Here is a 25,346-nt window from a genome sequence, read left to right on the forward strand (position 1 = left end):
TATGCATAAGTCATGAGCTGGCCATGCAGAGTCACTGAGCTCTCCCGAGCAAGGCACAGTGAGACTGACCCCATCCCTGGTTTGGAGAAGGTTGGCAGCCTCCTCTGGGCTGTGAAGCACCTGCTAGCCCATACCTCTTCTCCACATTGCTCTATGTCAGCAATCACACGCACGGGGCACAGGTATGATGTGGGATCTTACCTTGCCCAGGTATGTTTAGCTCCCCTGTCACTGAACCCTGGGCAGACAGAACTGGTCCTCTACTGAGATAGACAATGGATGGAAGCATGGGACCTGTGTGGGTCACATGACTGCCATTCCACAGTTCACTGCTACCTGCATACATGTGTGAGTCTCTGTCCTCCTGCGTGACTGCTCCACTTTAAGCTGTGTGACAGACACTCTGGTCATCCGGTCCCCTGGCACTCAGAGGGCTCCACATGGCAAAGCACTCCATCTTCAGATGGTCACTGGTAACCCCAAAGATGCACAGTGGGTGAGGGACAGGGTGCAGCCTGGGTTCTCTTTTCTGCATCCAGAAGGACTTGCTTGGATTCAGTGGAGGCACTCGCCCTACCCTCATTTCCCCCTCCGTATTCACCCCTGACCTGACCAATAGCAAGGACAGCTTGCTCAGTACACGCATCAGCAGGCACACATCCTCCTCAGGGCAGCTGAGGAAATGTGCTGGGGACCATCATGTCTCTCTGGCTTATTAATTTACTCCTTTCCTGAGACATCTCTAGCCCTGCTCCAAGACTTCCTATGTGTAGATCTCTGCTGGATCAGACATACTTTAGAGACAGAAGACCCTATCAGAAACATTCATTTGAAACGTCCTGATCATTTCTAATAGCTGGTGCTGGCAGTGTCAACTTGCGTCCTGCCTTCCTCCCTGCGCCAAGCCATGGGTGTTGAGTGGGAGGACGAGATAGCCTGGGCTCCTCCCTTACGCTTCTTTCCCTCACACCCATCTGTATTAGCACCTACTCTGCAATGCTGACAGTGTAGGCACAGCAGACACCAGGGGACCATGTTAAAATGCAGGGATGATGCCTGAGGCACCCTGGTAGCTGCACAGTTATGGGCCAGGAGCAGTTCTGAGAAAGAAAGGACTGGGGTCCTGTCAGTCAGCAACACCATGAACAATGCCAGAGGCAGGGCCACCCAGCATCTCCTGCACTCTGGCACCCGAACTCCTAGGCTCCTTGTGCTGAGTTATCAACAGGTACAAAGTCTAAGTTTCCTATGGGAGCCCGTGAGGGACGTTTCTCCAGGTCACGGCTCATGACCTCATTTGAGAGAAAGAAGAAACTAAGATTTGACAAGATGTGGCAGCCTCCATAGTCTAGAATTTTGATCAAAACTCAATGAAGCAAATTTAAAATCTCCTTCCTGTATCTGAGACGCATCTCACATCCTAATGTGGTCTACAGTGAGATGGCAGAAAGTCCTGTGGGTCTGGAAAATAAGACTGCTAAAGTTTTTCTTGCAACTACAAAATTTGCCTATAGGAACAGGGGCTGAAAAGCCAGCTCAGGGGCAAAAGACTGGCTGTACATGGCATTCCCCAGTGCAGAAGCTGGGAATGGCAGTATGTGCCCATGACTTCCGTGCTGGTGCTGAGGTAGACGATCGGGGTGGTCGGAAACAGTGAGTTCCAGGTTCAGCGAGAGGCTGTCTCAAGAGAGCAACAGAATAAGATACCCAGCATCAATTCCAGCCTCCACATGGGCACATAGGCCTCCTCCCGGGTGCACACACCAAGGAATTTAATTTTTACCTATGCCAACAGAGAGACAACCGAATCATATGGCCATGCCAAATAAACTAAAAACATCAGCCAAATTAAGGCTGAACTTCCCAGTTCAAGATGTAATCACCTCCCAACAGTCCTATTGCCGGGTGAGTTTCTCAGGTGCCACCTGGAAGGTGTCACGTCAACAAGGTGCACTATCCACGCTGCACGCTGCACAAGCTTAGCCTCCACCCAGAGAAAAGCCAGTATGCATGCCAGACACTGCACAGCTCCACAGTCACGGAGCCCGGGAACCACCAGCAGACTCCCCACATCTCAGTGTGACCAGCCTCAGGGACACGGAGGAGTCTCGGCCACACAACAGCACCAGTTTCCACACAGGAACACTTCTCTCTATAACCCCCCCCCCCCCGAAAGATTCACTCAGCGGGGGAAGCCAAGACCGAGGAATTCACAGCAGTTCCCCAACAGAGGGGTGACTGACCTCTGGGTTCAGTCTGGGATGGTCTAATCATTTATTTGCTTATTATAGTATTGGAAATGTAAGGTATTTTTCCAAGAAATCGTATGTTTTGGGGAGCAGAATAAAATGGTCATATGGTGGCTGGAGAGACTGCTGAAAAGTTAAAGAGCACTGGCTGTTCTTGCAGAAGACCTGGGCTCAGTCCCCTGCATCCATGTGGCAGCTCACAACCATCTGTAACTCCAGCTCCAGGAGATCTGATCTCCACAGGCAATGTATAAAAGAGGCGCAGATATACACGCAGAAACACTCACACACAAGCACACACGTGAAATAAAAGCAATTTAAAATGGGCACATACGTTTGGTCTGAGTAAACACAGATGGGCCCTGACTTACACTCGTTCTTCCTAAGCTCTGGGTCTTTCCGTGGTGTAACACTGATACACGGGCAGTGGTATGCTCCAAGCTCCTAGCCAGCCATTCAAACACATGCAAGCAGCCCACACTCTAGGGTGTAGCTGCTGTAAGGTGTAGCAGGTCAGCTATGTAGGAAGTGCCTTTTGAATCTAAGATAGTTTTAACTTTCTGTGTCTTTATGGGATGCAACATCATCAGAAGCTGAGGATGGTCTGTTGTTGCACATCTCTGGAAAATATGACTGAATGTCTCTCCCCACCACCGCCGTGTGTGTGTGTGTGTCTCTTTGTCTCTGTCAAAGGTGTATACTGTAGATACATCAACAGCTAGAGTATTTACAGGTCAGCTGATTATTCGATATCAGCATACCTGCCTTTAGAATACTCGTGACTCACTGTGACCATTATCATATGCTAAGTAAACAGATGTATTTATGCATATAATATGCAAATGAACCCCCGTGAGGAATGTGGGGAGGTACCTGCCCTTTTTCACACCATTGGGTGCGTGTTTAATTTTGCTGGGTCACCAGACCTGTGGTGAACATACTGTCCCCATGAGGGGTGTCAGATTGTCTGAATCCACATGGAAAAACTCTTTGCACCTCTTACCCAGTTTTTTTGTTTTGTTTTGTTTTGTTTTTGCATCTATTTATTGTGCATGTGTGTGCTTGCAAGCCGTGGTATATATGTGAGGGTCTGAGGGCAACTTTAGGGATGCAGTTCTCTCTCATCCTGTGGGTTCCAGGGACTGGACTCAGGTCTTTCTCTTCGGTGGCAAGCCCTGTTAGCAACTGAGCCCTCTTACCAGCCCATCTTATTCCTTAGATTATCTTGTGCTGGGTCTGGACCTTCCTACAAGTCCAGCAATATGTCTGGCTTGGTCATGGCTGTAACTGAAGATAAGAGTGGGGACTGGTTGCCTGGTAAACCAGTGAGTGGTTTGGGAGATCTGACTTTGATTTCAAAAGGACATCGTCACACCATGAGCCTGCTGAAAGCCAGGCAGCCTTGCCCCACAGCATTCCAGTGAAGCATCCCAGGTGGAGGATAAACTTACCCATTTATGGGTGTGGTGATTCTGGGAGCCTGAAACCAGGCCCAGAGCTCAGTGACTCTTGTGTCCACTTGCAGGGGACCATGGGGATGCTGGGAGCAGGGAAGCAAGCAGCTCTCCTGCAGGGCTGGGCTCATGCTGTGCTTCCTCTGAGCCCTGCTGTCCTAAGGCTAGGCTTCTTTTGAAAACTGTTATTACTATGCACATGTATAATGTATGTTTCTGAGCACATGACACGGTACACCTGTGGAGGTCAAAGGACAATGTTATAGAATACAGTCTCTCCATTCTTCCATGGGTCCAAGGACCACACTCAGCCTGCCAGGCGTGAAGGCGGGTACTTTAGCTGCTCAGAGTCTCAGTGGTCCAGGGCTGAGACTCCTCGGAAGCTTCCTGGGGCACCTGTTTCCTGCCTGTGGTGGACTAGGCTCCTCAGTCCTAAACACTCTCTCAGGCCAGTGCTGTCTATTAGAGACCTCTCAACCTGGTGCTTTCCTGTTGTCAGTGACATTTCACACTCTGACTCATTTTTATAGCTATATTAGTTTGTGATGTGTGCGTATGTGTATTTGGACATGTACATGCAGCAGGACACCACACCCTCTTATCCCTTTTGCCCTCCTCACCCTTGACACCCACATTCCCCTCATCTCCTTGCCAGGCTTCCCAAGTTAGCTAAGGTCTTTTCTCTTTTTCTTTTTGGCATTTCAATTTGTTAAAAATAAAAAACAAACAAGCCAAAACCCCCACGTGTCATTAAACTTAACATCTCAAAGTTTACAACTTAATGCTGCCCAGGAACTTCACGCTCTCACCACTGTCTCCCCGTCAATTCCAGAAAATCCCATCAGCTCAGAAAGCCAGGCACACCCACCAGCGGCCAGATACAGCGCCCATACTGCAGCTCCTGGTATCTCGTTCTGCGGCTTTATAGATTCTCCAGGATATTGTTACCCAGCCCCCACCTTCTATGTGACAAGAGCCAGGCAGTCGGGCTTCTGTGTTTGACTTTAATTAACCACCTACTGCATCCGAGATCCATCTATAAAGCTTTTCACTCCCGATGGCCAACTGATGGGCTACTACATGGACACACCATGCTGCATCTACCCATCCGCCAACAGGTTTGTGTGCTGTGTCCTTTGGGTTCCTGAACAGTGCATCTGGGAACTTAATGCACAGAGTGTCTGTTTATTACACAACGCAAGACTCTTCTATAAGAACTTTGAAAAATGTACTTTTCCATAAATCCAACTTTTCAGTCATTCAGGTTAACATTACTCTTACACCTCTAAAGTGTACGACATTGGTATATTCTTCAGCCCTGCTAAGATCTTCAAACGTCTTGGTGGAATGAACGAAGAAGACACCCTGTGTTAACTGACAGTCGACAGTAAATATGCTGGTCTTGCCAACGTGCTGAGGCCGCATCTGTGAGCAGTTTCTACAGAGCCACAACAGAGTCCTGCTCTTAAGAACACCTGAGAATACGCTTCGCTCGGTTACCGTGGCAGTCAGGAGACAATGCTTTTTATACTGGATTAAAAACTGCCCAGGCTGTAAAGAGAATTAAAAAATCCACTTTGCCGCCTGCTCTGGAGTGGAGCCCTTAGAAAGGGATTGTCTCCATTACATTTTCATCAGAGACCAGCAAGGAAAGTGCAGCCTGTTGTTACAATGCCTGGGAGGTAATGACTTCCAGGTTGCTAAGCAACGCCACAATGTTAAAGGCCCAAGTATCTGTGATCTCTAGAGACACTCAAATTTCATTAAAACCTGCCCATACCCATCGCACAAAAGGCCTGTTAGGAGTTCATAACCAGCCTTGGGTTCTGGACATAATAATGATTTTTTAAGTGGCATCAAAACTTCTGTGGTACTTAAAAATCAAATATTCTAGAGCTGCGATTAATACGATCTGTTTCTAGCTCCTGCTCCTAGAGAGAGAGCAAGTGCTACTGGTTTAGCGTAAATAAAAGTAGTGTCCTGAACAAAACCTGTGTTGAGTGGCACTTTGAGAGCCTCTTTGAAGCAGGGATAAACATACGCCATGAATAAAGCAGAGGGAGAGGCACAGGTGACATGGGGTGAGGGCCCAGCGCCACTGAGTGCATCAGCAAGGAGTGGGGAGCAGCAGTCGCTCAGCTGGGATAGAAGCCATGGTGCCATGGGGCACAGTCTTGGAACACTCTGGAAATGGACCCTTTAGGAGGACATTTGAAGGAGCTGACTCCCAAAGCAGGACAGCTTCAGCGGGGTCCTAACAATGACTTTAAGAGTGCTATCCCTAGAAGGCCGGGCCTGGATGTCTGACTTGATCTACGTTTAGCCCAAGCCCTTCAACTATGGGTCATGAGAGCACATGGAGCCGTGGAACTGGAAGTCAGAGGTCAGAGGAAAGCTCGTAAGTAACTGGCTTCCTGAGGCTTGATGCCAAATTGACTCGAATCCCGTAAGGAGTAAAGCTGGGAGTGGGGGAGGGGTCTTCCCCAGGAAAGAGCACACCAACTGGCTGTCCCATGCCAAATGGTCAGTTCTGAAAACATACGTGCAGGTAACATGATATGGACTCAACAGGTTATGTTTGGGAATATATATGTAATACAAAAACATATGCATGCAATACAGTGAAAAAGAGGCCACGAATTTGGGGGAGAGTAGGGAGGGGTACATGCGAGGATTCAGGGGGAGGAAAGGGAGAAGTGTTAAAATCAAATCATTACAATCTCAAAAAACCAAACCAAACACACCATGCAGTGCCTCAGGAATGGTGCGCTTGCAGCACTGTCTGTGGCGCATCGCTGACGATGCTGAGGCCTTGGCTATGCCGTGTGCCATGTGCAGTGTGCAGCGTGCAGCGTGCACACTGTCTCGGCACACGGCCTCTTGTGCTGCATGGAGCTCCTGGGAACAGCCACAGCAAATAGACTCAGCGTGACAGGATCAAATTGGCCCATCTCAGGATTGTCTTACATTAGAATATTTGGCTTTTAAAATTGCTGTTTGAGCTTCAAACACAATTCTTTAATGAATTCTAGCTTAAGATTAGGATAGAATTTCTGAAATGACACTAAACACATATGTGCTATGTAATGTATATCCAAAGGGTGCTCAGATCCACAGTAACAAAACCAAGGTGCAGATGGAGCCCAACGAATATGGAAATCGCTCTTGGTCCTGCAGTTGCATCCAGCTGAGATTTAACTCCTCAGGCAATGCCCGTGTATCTCATTGGTATGCAAATACACTGCTGTCTTTAATAAGTGGTTAAGGCTACATGTATGCCAGAGAATTGTCTTAAAATAAATTTTCTTGTGCTCTATTATCACTAAATGTTTTCTGTTCCTATTTATACCTATATACCCAGGGCTGCATAGAAATTTCTCCCATATAAAGGAGTCATTACATGCAGAAAAGGTTTACAAATTCTCACGCATGCAGACGTACATACATGGTCTCCAGGACATGTTCTCCTGTGATAATTAAGAGTTCTAGTAAGATACTTCCTTTCTTTTGTTTGTTGGAAAGATATATGGAACTCATTCGGGGGAGTTCCCAAGGTAATGTGCAGACTTCGGCAGTAACAGGCAGGAAGATGCACCCAGAACAACCATGATCAGGTGCCCGTGGGCCCCGGAGGGCGCTCCCCAGGAGACTCTCCAGGCCCTTCTACCAGAAGTGAGGGGAGTTAGTACACAACACTCACAGCTATTGTGTGCTAACTTGGGTAACTCTGCTGCTCTTAACAGTTTCCCTAGACTCACACTCACCCCTCACACTCACCACTCACACTCACCCCTCACACTCACCCCTCACACTCACACTCACCCCTCGCACTCACCCCTCGCACTCACCCCTCGCACTCACCCCTCGCACTCACCCCTCACACTCACCCCTCATACTCACCCCTGGTGCTGCACACAATTAATCCTAGCACTTGGGAGGCAGACAGAGGTGGTGGATCTCTGTAAGTTCAAGGCCAGCCTGGTCTAAAGGACAGCTAGGACTAGAGAGACCCTGTCTCAAAAGACAGACAGACAGACAGAAAAAAGTAAAAGAAGAAGAGAGAGAGGGAGGGAGGGAGAGAGAGAGAGAGGAGAGAGAGAGAGAGAGGAGAGAGAGAGAGAGGAGAGAGAGAGAGAGAGAGAGAGAGAGAGAGAGAGAGAGAGAGAGAGAGAGAGAGAGAGAGAGAGAGAGAGAGAGAGAGAGAGAGAGAGAGGACAAAATAAAAACAGAAGGTTGCAATCTTGAGAAACTTAAGTCAGGAGAGGGGGACCTCCTGAGGTATATTTTTATACCAAGAATATTTCTTTACTTTTGTGGTCAAAATCAGGTCCAGTCTGAGTTCTGCGACTCAACATGGTCATAAAATAGAAGAATAAGAACAAGCAAGCAATTCCCAGACCTGCATCATAGAACACCTACTGTGTTGTCTGCTTGATAACGCTGGCCAGGGATGCTATCATCTGCAATGTCTGAGCCACATTCACAGCCATTGTGGGATGCATGGGGCCTGGACATGCCCATATGGGCTCAGCACACAAGGAAATGCCTTGTGACACTTATATTCACAGAAGAACATCCGGTGACCAATGTCAGAACTTAGATAGGAAATGACAGCTGGGCGCTTGCCGTACCCTACTCTGCTCAGGGGCTTAGCCAGACTCAGGCAAGGAGGGAATGAAGGAAGAACAGAACACAGATTTAAAAACCTGTGATTGGGTGTGTGGGTAGGGCTCCGTCTGAGGGAAGGCATCCACTGCACAGCAATGTTCATATGTACACCACCAGGGGAAGTGTCATCAGTCACCCAGGAGCAGAGACCTGGGACTGATAGTGTTTGTGCACACTGTTAATCCTTCCTAAACACTTAGATCAGAGGAAGGTGTCACCACACCTCGAAACCTTACCCAGAGGACGGCTTTGCCAGTTGCCATGGCTGCAGTCATTGGTGTCCATGACAAGCCTATGCCCTTGACAAGGTGCACATTCACCCAGGGCTTCCTGCCCCCTCCCCTGCAGGTGAGGACACAGAGCAGAGACCTTTCAAGGGGTGGGTGCTTGTCAGACATCCCAATCACATCACTTTCAGAGTCAGCCATGACATGGCTACTGGAATTACCCACTGCCCAGCTGACACCTTCACTGCCCCTGACATATGGGCCTGAAGATGACAGGTGCCACCTTCTCCTGGATACACCTGCTTTCCCAGAGTAGTTGGCAGCTTTACTTCAGCCACTCTTAGGCCCCAGACAGTTCTGCAGTACTCGATAAGCCATCAGCACTGAGTGTTGGGAGTAAACTAGCTTTAATTAACAGACATGCAGGCTTGTCTGCAGTCCTCCTGGGAACACTATGAGTAATAAACAGGCTTGGGAGGGACTTGAAGACGCCCACCATGTTTTTATAGCAAAAGCATGAAGTATGATTAAAAATCTCCCAACTTTCCCCGTAAATGAAACAGGTAAGTCGATCATCAGGCTCCACACTGTTCTCCAAACTCTCTAAATACAGAGGGATAAGGAAGAGGACCTGGGGGACATGCTCGGGTCCATCAGCAGAGCTGAACAGTCCAATCCTTTGTTAGTGACAATTATGGCTTCAGAAGGATTCTGTCCCAAGACTGAGACCCTAAACAGAAATGCCAGGGTATTTCTTCTGGAGACCACATATCCCCCCAACCTTTTAGATGATGGATAGCACTGTATCCCAGTCATGGCATGCTACAGGGCCTTTTACACCTCAGGGTTACCTTCTCTGAATCCACCCAGGCTTCCAGCCTCAGGAGCCATGGGGTGGGGCACACTGACCTTCAGGACACTAAAAGCCATGTCCATGTGCCCCTGGCCAGCACGTACATCTAATGATTGTGTCCGAGGTAGGCCCTTGAGGGAAGCTCTTCCCTCTGTAACTTCTTACAACTCAAAGAACTCACAAGTGTGCCAGGCCTCCTAACTCCATCAGTGGGAAAAAAAGGGGTCGGGGGGTGGGGGGTAGGGTGGGGACTGGAGAGATGGCTCAACAGTTAAGAGCACTGACTGCGCTTCCAGAGGTCCTGAGTTCAAATCCCAACAACCATATGGTGGCTCACAACCATCTGTAGTGAGATCTGACGCCCTCTTCTGGGGTGTCTGAAGACAGCTACAGTGTACTTACATATAATAATAAATAAAATCTTAAAAAAAACCAAACAAACATGGTAGCTGGCTGAAGCAGAATAGATATGGCAAGGGTGCCAAAGAATCACGCCAGTGCTAATGACTAATTAGGACACTTCAGCCAGAGAGCCAGCTTCTACGTCTCTCTCTGCCTTCTTTCCCTTTCTTTCATTTTTAAAGAATGATGTCTTGCATTTCTCATGTGGTTCAGAAAGACAATGTAACACATATGGAGTATAACCAACGTCAACATGCAGAATATGACCAATGTCAGCCACCTATGACTGCACACAGAGGCAACTGGGGGGCCCACGCCACACATGAGACATTTTGGAAATCTGAAATAAGGTCCCTGCCCAGTCCTGCTGTGGTGGCCGTGGCCCGCCCTGGCTGACTCACCATCCTCTTGAGGATCCTCAGCAGAAGCTTCTGGTCCTTCGGGTCCTCCTTGGTCATCAGGAGGTTGGCAAAGGTCACCAGGTTCTCCGGGGACAAGCTCTCGGGGTTCTCTCCTCCATACAGCTGCACCAGGATGGACAGGCACTTGGATGAGACCTCGGAGATCTCAGGGTCCTCGCTGGGAAGCTGGAAGCAGGCAGAGAGGGTTGTGTAAGTTCTACTGCTGTGCAGCGCAGACCGGCTTCACAATGAATCATGGGAGCGAGAAGGTGACAGACACTCTAGTAGCTACATCATTCATACAGTACGGTGCTTTCCTGAAGGCTATTCACACCAATTCCAGGCACCTGTGCTCTTTCCTACAACCCTCAGAAGAGAGTGGCCCACAGCCAGCAGCACACACGTGCTAATGTGTGTATGGTGGGCTGCACCACTGAGCACCGGCAGCCTTTGCTTTCTGAGCCTCCCTCCTTGTCCTCTTTGCTTTCTTCCATGACACAGGGTCTCACTGTGCAGGCCAGGATGGCTTCAGCCTCCTTCATTGCTGGCCACAGATGTGACCTTGTCTGCCTCTTTAGGCACATGCTTGCTAGGAACTTGTTTAGGAAACCTCTGCTACATAAAAGACACCGAGGCTAATTAGCCTAAGGTGTTTCTAAAGCCTTATGAACAGGGGACTTTGCTTATTTTCTTCTCCACAAGGTCACTGTGGTGTAGACAACTGGCTTTTGTGGAGTAATTCCTGCTACTTAGCTGAGCCTCACTTTCTACTGCTGAGGAATAGTCCAGAGTGTTTATATGCCCATTAAGGAAAACGTGCACCGTTTCTAAAGCTATAAAGCTCCTGTAGATACCAAATAGGCCCTAAAAATAAACACCAGTGTTTACTCTCTGGGGAGCTGCCAGGCTGTGCCAGGGGGACTCAGGTTTATCTTTAAGGAAACTATGTGCCCCCCAACAGTAGCGATGTGTCTTCCCTCTGACGTATGGGTGTGGTTCAGCCTCGTCTCACTCACTTCAGAGTTCCTTAATCGTCCCCAGTGCAGCCCCTGGGGTCTGGCTCTATATTTTCCAAGTATGGCCTCTATGTAGGAACATGACCATTTTTGTCAACCTCACAAAATCTTTGGCATTAAAAAAAAAATAGCTGATGAAATCCAATGAACGGTTGGTTTTCCATTCCTCGGAATGGTGCTGTGGTGTCAAGTCTAAAACTTCTTGGCTATACCTTCAGTCCTGAAGGTTGTGTCTTATATTTTTTTCTAAATTTATTATAGTTTTATATTTTATACTTAAATTTCACTTAATTTGGAGTTGACTTATATGTAAATTGTGAGGCTGGGGGTGGGGGGGGGGGAGGAATGAGCCCCAGCCCCCTGAACTTTCTGTTGCTCTAGCACTGTTCCTGAAAATGCCTTAGTTAACAGTCCTAAGAAAGGCAGACAGCCCAGGCAGGCTCCGCCCACCAACCTCCTGCACTCTCTCACTCTCGCAGCTTCCCCTATCCTATCCCCAGTTCAGTGCCCCCCTAGTTGCCATGCCCCAGTGTCCAACTGGGATGGAGACTTCCCGCTCTGCTAAAGACAACACAGACTGACAAGACGAGCAGAGAGGAAACAGAAACCAAGAATCAAAACACCCAAGCAGTAAGACAAACTCAGAAATTAGCATCTAGACCTCTAATCACTCCAAAGCAGTGCCTAGAGGCCAGTGTAAGCACACACCACCGCCAATGCAATATGTCACCCCCAGAGCCCAGCCGCACCACAGAAAACCCTGAACATTCCAACGTAGTGAAGCACAAGAATAAGACCTTAAAACCAACTTTATGAAGATGATAGAGGTCCTTAAAGAGAAAAATGACCAAATCCCTTAAAGACATTCAGAAAAATACAAACAAACAATTTGAGGAAATGAAGGAGACAATTGAGACTGTTCCAGACCTGAAAATGGAAATAGAAGCAATAAAGAAGCCACAGACTGGGGAATCTTGGAGATGAAAATCCCAGGCAAGAGAACAGGAACTACAGACACAACCGTCACCAGCAGAATACAAGAGATGGAAGAGAGAATCTCAGGTGGAAAAGATACGATAGAAGAAACAGACACATCTGTCAAAGAAAATGTTAAATATAAAAAGTTCCTGACACAAAACATCGAGGAAATTTGGGACACTATGAAAGACCAAATATAAGAATAATAGGGGGGCTGGTGAGATGGCTCAGTGGGTAAGAGCACCCGACTGCTCTTCCGAAGGTCCAGAGTTCAAATCCCAGCAACCACATGGTGGCTCACAACCATCCGTAACAAGATCTGGCGCCCTCTTCTGGAGTGTCTGAAGACAGCTACAGTGTACTTACATATAATAAATAAATAAATCTTTAAAAAAAAAAAAAAGAATAATAGGAATGGAAGAAGGAGAAGATTTCCAGCTCAAATATTTTCAACAAAATCATGGAAGAAGAAAAATTTCCTAGCCTAAGAAGGAGATGCCTGTAAACATACCAGAAGCTTACAGAATACCAAACAGATTAGATCAAAAAAGAAAGCACCCACACACACACACACATAATAATCAAAACTAAATATTCAACAAAGAAGGAATACTAAAAGATGCACGGGAAAAGGCCAAGTCACATGTAAAGGCAGACATGTCAGAATCACACGGGACTTCTCAATGGAAACGATAAAGCTGGAAGGACCTGACAGGAAGTCCTTCAGACTCAGAGAGAACACGGATGCCAGCCCAGACTCCCGCACCATAACTGTACCCAGCAACACTCTCAACCACCACAGGAGGTGAAGACAAGATATTCTACGACAAAGTCAAACTTAAACAATATCTATCCATAAGTCTACCCATACAGAAGGTACTAGAAGGAAAACTCCAACCCAAGGAGATTAACTACACCCGTGAAAACACAAGCACTAAATAATCTCACGGCCGCAAGACTGAAAGAAGGACGTGCGCACACACGCACATGTGCACGCCCCCCTCCCCAAATAACAGGAATTCACAATCATTGGTCACTGATAGGTCTCAGGATCAGTGGACTCAACTCCCCAGTAAAAATACACATGCTTACAGAAAGGATGGGAAGGCAGGATCATCCTGCTGCTGCAGACAAGAAACATACCTCAATTTCAAAGATAAGACATTTCATCAGAATAAAAGGTTGGAAAAAGATTTTTCATGCAAGAAACAAGGTGGTATAGCCATTCTAATATCTTCAACAAAATAGGCTTCAAATCATAATTAAGCAAAAGAGACAGGGAAGGACACTTCACACTCTTTAAAGGAAAGAAATACAACAGAATGATCCTTCCGTTCTTAATACCTATGCCTCCAAGACAAGGGTACTCATGTTTGTAAAAGAAACACTACTAAAGCCTAAATCACACATTGATTCTCAAACATTGATAGTGAGAGACTTCAATACCCCATCCTTACCAATTGACAGGTCAACCAGACAAAAACTAAACAGGAAAAAATAACACTAGAGCTCACAGATGCTATGAACCAAATGGACCTAACAGGAACTAACACACTTCACCCAAACACAAAAGAATGTACCTTCTTCTCAGCACCTCATGGAACATTCTATAAATTGACCAAATACTTGGTTACAAAACAAGTCTTAATAGAATCGAAATAACCTCCTGCATCGTGTTAGACCAGCACGGATTAAAGTTGGATTTCAATGACAACCGAGACAACAGAAAGCCTACAACTCATGGAAACTGAACAACTCTCTATTCAGTGATCACTGGGTCAAAGCAGAAATAAAGAAATGAAAGACTTTCTAGGGTTCAATGAACATGAACATACAACATACCCAAACTTATGGGACACAGGGGAAGTGTTGCTGAGAGGAAGGTTATAGCAGAACGCTCCTGCATAAAGAAACTGGAGAGATCTCATACTAGTGACTTAACAGGATACCCAAAAGCTCTAGAACAAAAGGAAGCAAACACACCCAGGAGGAGCAGATGGCAGGAAATAAACTGAGGCCTGAAATAAATAAAACAGAAACAAAGAGAACAGTATAACAATTGATGAAATAATGAGCTGGTTCTTTGAGAAAATCAACAAGATAGATAAACCCTCATCCAAACCACATAGAAGGAAGAAAATATCCAAATTAACAAAAACAGAAACAAAAAAGTGGACATAATATCGGACATTGAAGAAATCCAAAGAATCATTAGTCTTCATTTTAAAACCTGTACTCTACAAAATTGGAAAATCTAAAAGAAATAGATAATTTTCTTGATAGATACATAGTTTTTTTTTTTTTACCAAAATTAAATCAAGATCAGACAAACAATTTAAATAGACCTATAACTTCAAAGGAGATAGAAGCAGTTATTAAAAGTCTCCCAACCACAATAAAAGTCCTGGGGTAGACAGATTTAGTGCAGAATTCTACCAGACTTTCAAAGAGGAGCTAATGCTAATATTTCTCAAATTATTCCTCAAAATAGAAACAGAAGGAACATTGTGAAATTCATTTTATGAGGCCACAGTCACCCTTACACTCAAACCACATAAAAATTCAACAAAGAAAGATAATTACAGACAATTTTCCTCATAAACACAGATGCAAAAATACTCAATAAAATACTTGCAAACTGAATCCAAGAACACATCAAAAAGATCATCCACCATGGTCAAGTAGGCTTCATCTTAGAGACACGGGGACAGATCAACATATGAAAATCTGTCGACACAGTCTACCATATAACAAACTGAAAGCACCCCACACAGTCATCTCTTTAGATGCTGAAGAAGCCTCAGACAATGGTAAAAGTCTTGGAGAGACCAGGGAAACAAGGTGCATGCCTAAATATAATAAAGGCAATATACAGCAAGCTGATAGCCAGCATCAAATTCAATAAAGAGAAACTTAAAGCAAGCCAACTAAAGTTGGGGCTAAGACGAGGCTGTCCACCCTTTCTATGTCTATTCCATACAGTACTTGAAGTTCTAGCTGGAGCAATAAGACAACTGAAAGAGATCAAGGGGATACAAAGTGGAAAGATGATGGGGCTGGTGAGGTTGCTCAGTGGTTAAGGGCGCTGGCTGCTCTTCCAGAGGTCCTGAGTTCAATTCCCAGGTCAATTACCAAGTGGTGGCTCACAACCATCTGTAATGGGATCCAATGCCCTCTCCTGGCATGCAGGTGTACATGCAGATAGAGCACTCATACATTTAAAAAAGGAAGAAAGATCATTATTTACAGATGATTTGGTAGAATATACAAGTGGCCCCAAAAAGTCTACCAGGGAACTCCTATTGCTGATAAACAGCTTTAGTGAAGTGGCTGGATAGACGAAAAACTCAAAAGAAAAAAATCAGTAGCCCTCCTATATACAAATGGCAAACGGGCTGAGAAAGCAATCAGGGAAACAAAACCTTTCACAATGGCCACAAATAATATAAAATAACTTGAGGTAACTCTAACCAAGCAAGTGAAAGACTTGTATGACAAAAACTTCAAATCTTTGAGAAAAGAAACTGAAGAAGATCCAGACGATGGGAAGATTTCCCATACTCATGGATTGGTAGGACATAGTGAAAATGGCCATCCTACCAAAAGCAATCTGTAGATTCAATTCAATCCCCATTAAAATTCCAACACAATTCTTTATAGGCCTTGAAAGAACAATACTTAACGTCATATGAAGAAACGAAAACCCCAGGATAGCTAAAACAATTCTCTACCATAAAAGAACATCTGGATGTATCTCCATCCCCGATTTCAAGCTATACTAAGGAGCTATGGTAACGAAAACTGCATAGTATTGGCATAAAAACAGATAGGTTGATCAGTGGGATCAAATCAAAGGCCCAGATGTAAATCCGCACACCTATGGCCACCTGGTGTTTGGTAAAGAAGCCTTTCTTAGTCAGGGTTTCTATTCCTGCACAAACATCATGACCAAGAAGCCAGTTGGGGAGGAAAGGGTTTATTCAGCTTACACTTTTACATTGCTGTTCATCACCAAAGGAAGTCAGGACTAGAACTCAAGCAGGTCAGGAAGTAGGAGCTGATGCAGAGGCCATGGAGGGGATGTTACTTACTGGCTTGCTTCCTCTGGCTTGCTCAGCTTGCTTTCTTATAGAACCCAGGACCACCAACCCAGGTGTGGCACCACCCACAATGGGTTCTCGAGGCTTGATCACTAATTGAGAAAATGCCTTACAGCTGGATCTCATGGAGGCATTTCTTCAACTGAAGCTCCTTTCTCTGTGATAACTCCACCTGTGTCAAGTTGACACAAAACTAGCCAGTACAAAGCCTGAGATACACAACAGAAAAAAGAAAGCATCTTCGACAAATGGTGCTGTCTAACTGGATGTTGGCATGTAGAAGAATGGAAATAGATCCACATCTATCACTCTGCTCAAAACTCAAGTCCAAGTGGACCAAAGACTTTAGTATGAAACTAGATACACTGAACCTGTAATGGCTGTTCTTGCTTGTAACTTGACTATATATGGAATGAATTACAATCCGGAAATGGAGGGCACACTTGTGATCTGGATCTTGAGGCATACATTTAATCTGGGCCATACCTTCTGCTGGAGGCCTGTATGAGGTTCCCTGTCTACTGCCCTCACTTTGCCAGCACATCCATTGGAGCCTACTTCTTCAGGATTCCATCTTATACAGAAGACCAGATAAGACATCCAGCCTCGTGGAACTGGGACTAAGCAATGGCTACATTCTTGGGACTTTCCATTCACAGCTGGGCATTGTTGGACTAGGTGGACTGCAGCCTGTACGTCATTCCAATAAATTCATATATATATATATATATACATATATATATGTATACACACACACATATATGTGTGTGTGCACATATATGAAAGAGTATATGTACATATATATGTATATATATGTGTATACACACACACACACATATATGTATGTGAGAGAGAGATTCATTCTATAAGTTCTGTGACTCTAGAAAACCCTAATACAGAACCAACAGAGGAGAAGAGAAATTAGGGAATAGCCTTGAATGCACTGGCAAGGGAGACAACTTCCTAAACAGAACACCCATAGCTCAAGCACTAAGATCAACAATTAATAAATGGGACCTCATTAAACTGAAAAGCTTTGGTGAGGCAAAGGACAATATCAACGGGACAAAATGGCAGCCTACAGACTGGGAAAAGATGTTCACTAACTCCACATCAGATAGAGAGCTAATGTCCAAAATATACAAAGAACTTGAGACATCAATAAACCAAATAACCCAATTTTAAAATGGGGTACAGATTTAAACAAAGAATTCTCAACAGAGGAATCTCTAATTAAGAGAGTAAAGAAACGTCCTTAGTGATCAGGGAAATGCAAATCAAAACAACTCTGAGATTCCATCTTGCACCTGTCAGAACGGTCAAGATAAAAAAATTGCAAGTGATAGCTCATGCTGATGAGGATGTAGAGTAAGGGGAGCACTCCTCCATTGCTGGTGGGAGTGCAAACTTTACAGCCATTATGGAAATCAGCCTGGAAATCCCTCAGACATTTGGGATTCCATCCAAGTCAAGACCCAACTACACTACTCTTGGGCACTGTCTTAGTCAGGGTTTCTACTCTTACACAAAACATCATGAACAAGAAGCAAGTTGGGGAGGAAAGGGTTTATTCAGCTTACACTTCCACATTGCTGTTCATCACCAAGGAAGTCAGGACTGGAACTCAAGCAGGTCAGGAAGCAGGAGCTGATGCAGAGGCCGTGGAGGTGATGTTCCTTACTGGCTTGCTTCCCCTGCCTTGCTCAGCTTGCTTTCTTATAGAACCCAGGACTACCAGCCCAGGGATGGCACCACCCACAATGGCTTGATCACTAATTGAGAAAATGCCTTACAGTTGTATCTCATGGAGGCATTTCCTCACCTGAAGCTCCTTTCTCTGTGATAACTCCACCCTGTGTCAAGTTGACCGAAAGCCAGCCAGTACAGGCATATACCAAAAGGGTGCCCATCCTACCACTTGCTCAACTATGTCCATAGCAGATTTATTCATAATAGCTAGAAACTGGAAACAACCTAGAACTCCCTCAACTGAATAATAGATAAAGAAAATGTGGTACATCTACACAATGGAGTATTACTCAGCTGTTAAAAACAATGATATCCTGAAACTTGCGAGCAAATGGATGGAACTAGAAACAAATCATCCCGAGACCCAGACCCAGAAGGACAAACATGGTGCGCACTCACTTATAAGGGACATTAGCGGTTAAGGAAAGGATTATCATGATACAATCCGCAGACCGGGAGAGACAAAGTAACAACGAGCTTTGGGGGTGGTGGGTGTTATGTATCTCCCTGCGAAGGGGAAATAGATTTTGCAGGCAGACTGGCGGATAGGTGAGGATGGGAACAGGAACGTTCAGGTGTTGGGGAAGGGTATGGAGGGATGACTGGAATTGGGAGCGTTCAGCTGTGATAAAGAAATGCAGGGTCATGGAAGCTCCCTGGATTCTCCGAGGGTGAACCTAGAGAAGTCTCCTAGTAATTGGTGGATATGGAGCCCCCACCGGCCATTCTGTACAACCAGACAAGCCTCCCAGCAGTAGGACTGGGACATCAACTCAGCCACCAAACCTTCAGCCTCCAGCTTCCCCTGTCTGCAGCATGTGCTGGGGTGATGGTGTCATGGAACTTACGGGAGTAGCCAACTAATGACTGGTCCAACTTGAAACCTGTGCCGAGAGAGAGCCCATACTTAACACTGCATGGAGGGCCAGGAACCGGAGGCTGGATGATGTCCAGAGACATGCAATAAAACCAAACATGACCAGGAAAAAAAAAGTCAATGAAATGATTCCTAGTGGTATTCTGCTGTACGCATAGATCAGGGCCTCGGCCAACTGTCATGACAGAGGCTTTGTCCAGCAAGTAATGGGAGCAGACACGGAGCCCACAGTCAAACACTAGGCAAAGCCAGGGGAACCCTGAAGAGGATGGGAAGGAAGGACTGTAGGAGTCAGAGGGGTTGAGGACACCATGAGAACATGGCCCACTGAGACTGATGTGACAAACACAGCTGGTGTTGTCTGAGCTAGGTGCTCTGCACACATGTTTCAGTTGTGTAGCTTGAGGGACCCCTAATAGTGGGAGTGGGATATCTCTGACTCTTACCCTGTTCTTGGGACCTGTTTCCTCCTACTTGGTGTGAGGGTTTGTGCCTAGTCCTGCTGCAACTTGTGATGCTGTTTGGTTGATATCCCTGGGAAGCCCACGCTTCTTTCTTTCTTAAAGGAAAACTGAGGAGGAGTTGAAAGAAAGAAAACTAAATTCAAGGCTTTAAAGCCCCACCTTAGTGGATTGGGAGGTGGAGCTGAGAGAAGTAGAGGTTGGGGAAACTGCAGCTGGAATGTAATGTATATAAATAAAAAAAAAAAAAAAAAAAAAAAAAAAAGACCTAGGAGGGCAGGGCCAGAGCCGGGCCCAGCTGCTGAGAGCACTCACTGCTCTGCAGAGGACACAGCTCTGTTCCCAGCACCTCAACCACCCGTAACTCCAGCTCCTGTGGACTCTGGATACCCCCACACAGATACTCATATACTTATAATTTTAAAAAGTAAATCTTTGTAAAAAAAAAAAAAATCATCCAAATGTGTTTACATGACCTGCATTCTCTACTCCGATTGGTCCATCTGGGCTAGCCCACCGTGGTCACGTGCTCACTGTGGTCACGTGCTGTCTTCCTCATTCCCATTGAGAACTTCCCTCATGGCTTTTTTCTCTTCAAAATTACTTCAGCCATTTTAGGTTGTCGGCTTTTCTTTATAAATTCTAGAACTAGCTTGCCTGTCTCCAGAAACCTGTTGACTTCTTCAGGAATTGCCTGACTCCTCGTGGGTAGAGCAAATGTTCTCACAGTGGTACGACTAAATGGGAGCGGCTCTCTGCATCTATTTCCGCCATCTTTGAGTTCTTCCGCAGTGTCCAGGACACGCCTGCTCCTGTGGGCCATGGTGCACTTTACTCTTTGGAGCAATTTTACATAATGTTTTATTTTTTTAGTTTAAGTCTCTGCACACTCACTCACTCTTTGTTCACACAGACAGGATTTTTTAAGATGAATTTTCAGGTATAATTAGCACAAAAGCCACAGACAGATACATGATGACACATGTTGATGAGTTTGTGTTTTCTCTATTGTGTCTGTATCTTGTAGCCTGGATGGAATGTCTCAACCCTGAGAATGGCCTACACTGTCACCTCCAAGCAGGGCTGGCTTCCTGAGAGAATGTGCGCCTTTCTTCTCTCTCTTCCCGTGCCATGTCAGCTAAGAATGGCAGCCATGACATCATGACTCTCCTGCTCTTAGAGAAATGGGATTGAGCCGCTCACTCTTCAATACTATATTGGTTGTAGTTCTCATTGACATTTTACCAGCTTGAGAAGCCTTCCCATCTAATCCTCGTTTGATGAGAAATTTTATCAGAAACTAGTGTGAGACGTTGTCTACGACTTTCTCTGTATAGCCTCATGGTATATCCAATTTCTTCATAATACTGTGTAGGTGTAGGATATATTAACTGATATTTTCTGAACAAATCTGAAGGGGATCCTGCTGCTATCTGTTGCCCACAGGTGTGCTCAATCCACAGGCCCTGCACGGAGAACTGAGACTCTCAAGTCAGGAGAGATCCTGGTCTGTGATCTGGTGAGTGGTGGTTTGTGTGCATGCGCATGTGCGTGTATGTGTGTGTGCGTGTGTATGTTTTGGTATTTTGCTTTCCTGATCATTCTTTGAAATCAACAACAGAGTGACGCCATCCGCAGGGAGTGGACTGCGAAATACTTTCCTCTTTTATCTTATGTAAGAAATTATGTAAGGCTGTTGCTAAACCTTTTCTCTTTGGTATAATCTGGTGAAATTATCTGGGTTTCGAGAGATTAGAAATTTAATTTCCCTGATGACTGCAGAACAATTCAATGCTCATCTTGGTTGAAGTTTTGTAGTTATAAAGGAGTGGAATAACTTCTTCATGAGCACAATGTTGTTGGGAGCACCCAGGGCTCCTCTCAGGAGCTGTTGGGAGCACCCCAGGCTCCTCTCCAGGGCTGTGCCCAGGTCTTCCATTCCATCCCATTTCTGTTTCTCTCATCCTTTTCAGTTTCTTGTTAGCTTTCAAATCCACCCCCAAAGAGTTAATTTTTCATTTAATTGGTTTTCCTCTTTTGATTTGCTTTGAGTCAATTTTCTATTCTTTACCTATTTCCTAAAGTAGCAATAAGGCTTCACTGCAGCATCATAATACATGCCATTGTGCTTGTTCCCACTCATTACCCTCCCTCCTTCACCCTCCCCCACCTCCACCTTCCTCCACCCTCCCCCACTCTGCTTGCTGATCCCCTCCCTCCCCCAAATAGTTTCATTTCCTCCCTCTCTTTCTTCTTGTTAATTTTTTGCTTGCTTGGTAGCAGTGGGGACTGAGCCCTGGGCCTTAGGAATGCCTGGCAGGCCCTGCTCACTCTCGAAAGCACCCTTACTGCAGAACCCAGGCTGGCCTCCAAGCGAGTGCCGAGTGAGTGCCGGGTCAGACTCCACCACGCCTGGCTGGGCTTTTCCTTTCTTCTCACATAAGGTTTTGAAATTATAAATTTTTCTTTAAGTGATGCTTTTAGCTACATTCTACAAGTTTTGATATATTTTCATTTTAGTTCACTTCTATGTATTAAAACTTCCTGTGAGAATTCATCTTTGACCTGTGAATTGTTTTAAGTGCACTTGCTTTTCAGATGTCAGACTTCTTTCCTGTAATCCTTTTATTACTGGTGTCTAGCCTGGCTCCGTTGTGGTCAAGGAGATGACTCTAGGAGGAAGACTTGCTCTGTGAGCTCGGGCTCACAGCTCAGGGGTCCAGTCCATCAGGGCCGGATGTCAGAGCAGTCAGGGCTTGAAGCAGCTGCTCACCACCAACACCTACAATCTGGAGGCAGAGAGGGGTGCTGCTGCTGTTGAAATCCCTTCTCCATTTACAAGGTCCAGGATCCCAGCCAGGGGATGGGGCCACCCACAGTGTGCAGTCTCCCCTCTGTTAATGCAATCATGATAACCCCACAGGCATGTACCAGAGCCCATCTTCCAGGTGCTGCTAGGCTCTATCACCTTGACAACTAACACTCACCTTTGCAAATGCTTATTCTATGCAGAAACTGGCTTATGGCCATTGTTGACTGCTTCCTAGCTTTAGTTATAGACTCAGCCATGGCCAATTAGATTTGAACTTAAGATAAACATGTTATCATTACGCCCATTTGACATCTTGTTTTCAGTCTGCCAGCCTCGTTTCTTCGAAGTGCTCGTACTGGCCACCTTGAATACTTTGTGGGAAGAGATGTAAACAGATACACGCATGCAGCCTGGATATGATTCTAAGGACGCATACACTTGAATTTTAAGAACTGTTTTAAACTTAAAAATCACAGTTGTGGCGGATTTGTTTCTCTTTAATCAACACATCCAACACAATGTAATCAAAAATCTTTCTCATTGTGTATTCTATTTTAAAAATATTACCTACCACAGTGCTTTGTCAGACATTATATGGGGATACTTAGTTCCATTACCTACCACAGTGCTTTGTCAGAGTTATATGGGGATACTTAGTTCCATTACCTACCACAGTGCTTTGTCAGTCATAACATGGGGATGCTTAGTTCCAGAGAAGATAATACATTAACAAAGAAAGAACAAAAATAGCCACTTCACAGCAGCCTTTCCTGTCCCTTTGATGTTGCTAACAGTGCCTGGAGACAGATCTCTGCACTGTTAGGACATCTTTTACAGGATTCCACCCAAGGCCTTCAAGGCCTGCTGATTGCCTTGCCTCCATCCATCACATCCTGCCCCACCCACCCCCAGCAGCAGTGAGAATATCTCTGAGCAGGTCCATGAGGTTAGGGTGGAAATGCCCCACCCCAGCCCCAAGTCCTTCCTAGCATTGCTCCCTCCCCAGAGGGGAGGGAGTGCCGGACCTCCACCCCAGCACATCCTTAGAGGGACAGAGACCTGCCACTCGCTTTGTTGATTTGACTCTAAGTCTACACTACACAGATTCAGAAAACATCTCAAAGACAAATCGAAAGGCACAGGTGGCACAGATGGGTCCCAGCTTGCCCTGGGTAGCACTGAAAGTTGCTGCCAACTGTGGAATGGTGGGGAAACACAACTCCTTTGAAAGATCCTTAACACAGAAGGGTTGGAGCTTCAGGGATGAGTCTGTCAACAGTTATTTTAAAGATCAAACACTGACTTATAACAAAGAAGTTTCCACGTGAAAACCTGGATTTACTGGGTTTGGCGTTTTTATTTTATTTCCCCCCCCACACTTTACAAGTATTTGCCATGATCCTTATCCTCACGGTAATCATGGCTCCTGTGAGCGCTCCCGAGGCTATAACCCACGGTCCTCACTCTGGGTGACATGCACTTCTTAAGCTGCCTGTCAACTGATCTCTGTATCCCCTCTTGAAATGACACAATCACTGGCCTCTAATTAGTCCTTTGAACACTTTCCAGAATGGCACAGACAATAGAACACTCACTGGCTCCACCCAGGTTGACACAGAAAGGAAGAGGAGGAGACAGAGTCCAGACACACATCCTCAGGTACACATCCTGCAAAGGAAGTGAGGGATGCTGGGAGGAGTAGGAAGGACATGGTCCTAACAGGGAAGTGGTAAGGAAAGAGACTGCAATTAGCTTGCCTTCCTGAAACTCATCACCAGGAAGAAAGGGAAAGGATTTGTCCAGACGTGACATCCTTCCGGCCTTGCAGAGAAAGCATGAACAGAGGCCGGCATTCCTGAAGGCGCACTGGGGACTGGATAGGGCAGGATCCTCGGACCGACCGACTAGGCTGGGGTCCTGAGCTGATTAAAAAGGAGGCGAGTGAAACAAAAAGGCGTCCATGGACATCTGTCGTAATCGACAGCATCCGTTGCTCTACTACAGTGTGACTACGCTGCTCCCTGTCATGACAAATTCCACCCTCAAACTGTGCACAAAACAAACCCTCCTTCCTATCATAGTGTCACATGTCACAGTTATTGTCAGGAAGGTCCAGGGCTGAGAGGAAAAGGGTGCACGAAGCATGAGGCTGTTAGAGTGGGCACACGGTGCCACACCAGGCCACTGCTGTAGGACCTACAGCCATGGCTCCTCTGAGAAAGGGCCTCTGATTAGTCGGCCAGAGCGTGGGACAGGAGCCATGTGGACACTGAAGGAAATGACTTTCAAGGTTTCCACAGCAAGATCCAAAGCCTAAGACTAGGAAGGATGAAGGAGAAATGGCAGGGAAATACTCCCTTCCAGAGTCTGGGGGGTAGCTTCTGCTTGTGGTGCAGCCTTACAACTCTTAATAAAAATGTTACAGGAAAAGGAGGAAAACCAACCATGAGGAGATGAGACAGCAGTGTGCTCGGGGCTTCTAAGGATTTGAGAGGTAGTGTTGGGCTGGGCTGAGTGTGCAACGAGGAGAGGCCCGAGGGTTCAGGAGGGAGCAGGGCGAGGGAGCACAGCCTGCAGACATGGGGGTCACACAGCCATGCTGCCACTCACAGATGACTCCGCTATCACTATGGTGGAGATTTATGCAAGGGGAGCACATATGGAATTCAAGGGGTCTCGGCAAAAATTTCAATCTGGAAGCTCTCAATATGCACACAGCTACAGCCACCTCAACAACCCCCCAGCGGGCTGTGAGGTATGGACGCCTGTCCTTCATGGGTCCTCAACAGCGTGTCACCACATGGGGCAGGAATCAGGAATGCTTTGCTCTGTGGGACCTTCTGGCTTCTTCTCAGCTCCGGATCCTTAGGGAAGAATGTGGTACGGTGTAAGTCAGGGGTGTGAGCCTGACACAGGACACTACAATACACATACACAATTCAGGAAGCCTGGTCCTTACTATGTAGAATTTGAAGGACAGTCTACAGAGGCCTTAGGTGCTGTGACACTCTTGACAAACCATGGGAAAACGTCCCCAGCCTCACCCACAGGCTGCAGGAGATGTGTATCAGAAGAAAGACTTAGACAAACGTCAGGCAA

General features: G+C 46.1%; 1 protein-coding gene across 4 annotated transcripts in view; it reads right to left on the reverse strand.

The window, feature by feature from the left end:
* Ulk4 (unc-51 like kinase 4) overlaps window positions 1-25,346 on the reverse strand; it is a 283,459-nt gene that overhangs the window by 62,373 nt on the left and 195,740 nt on the right. For all 4 annotated transcript variants that reach the window (XM_021173384.3, XM_021173385.3, XM_021173383.3 and 1 more), the window contains exon 35: window positions 10,255-10,440. In XM_021173384.3, coding sequence (XP_021029043.1) covers window positions 10,255-10,440 — 186 coding nt within the window. The remainder of the gene's footprint in view (window positions 1-10,254; window positions 10,441-25,346) is intronic.

Source organism: Mus caroli, unplaced genomic scaffold (assembly GCF_978045245.1).
Source record: "Mus caroli unplaced genomic scaffold, Mus_caroli_1 scaffold_11, whole genome shotgun sequence".
Lineage (NCBI taxonomy): Eukaryota > Metazoa > Chordata > Mammalia > Rodentia > Muridae > Mus > Mus caroli.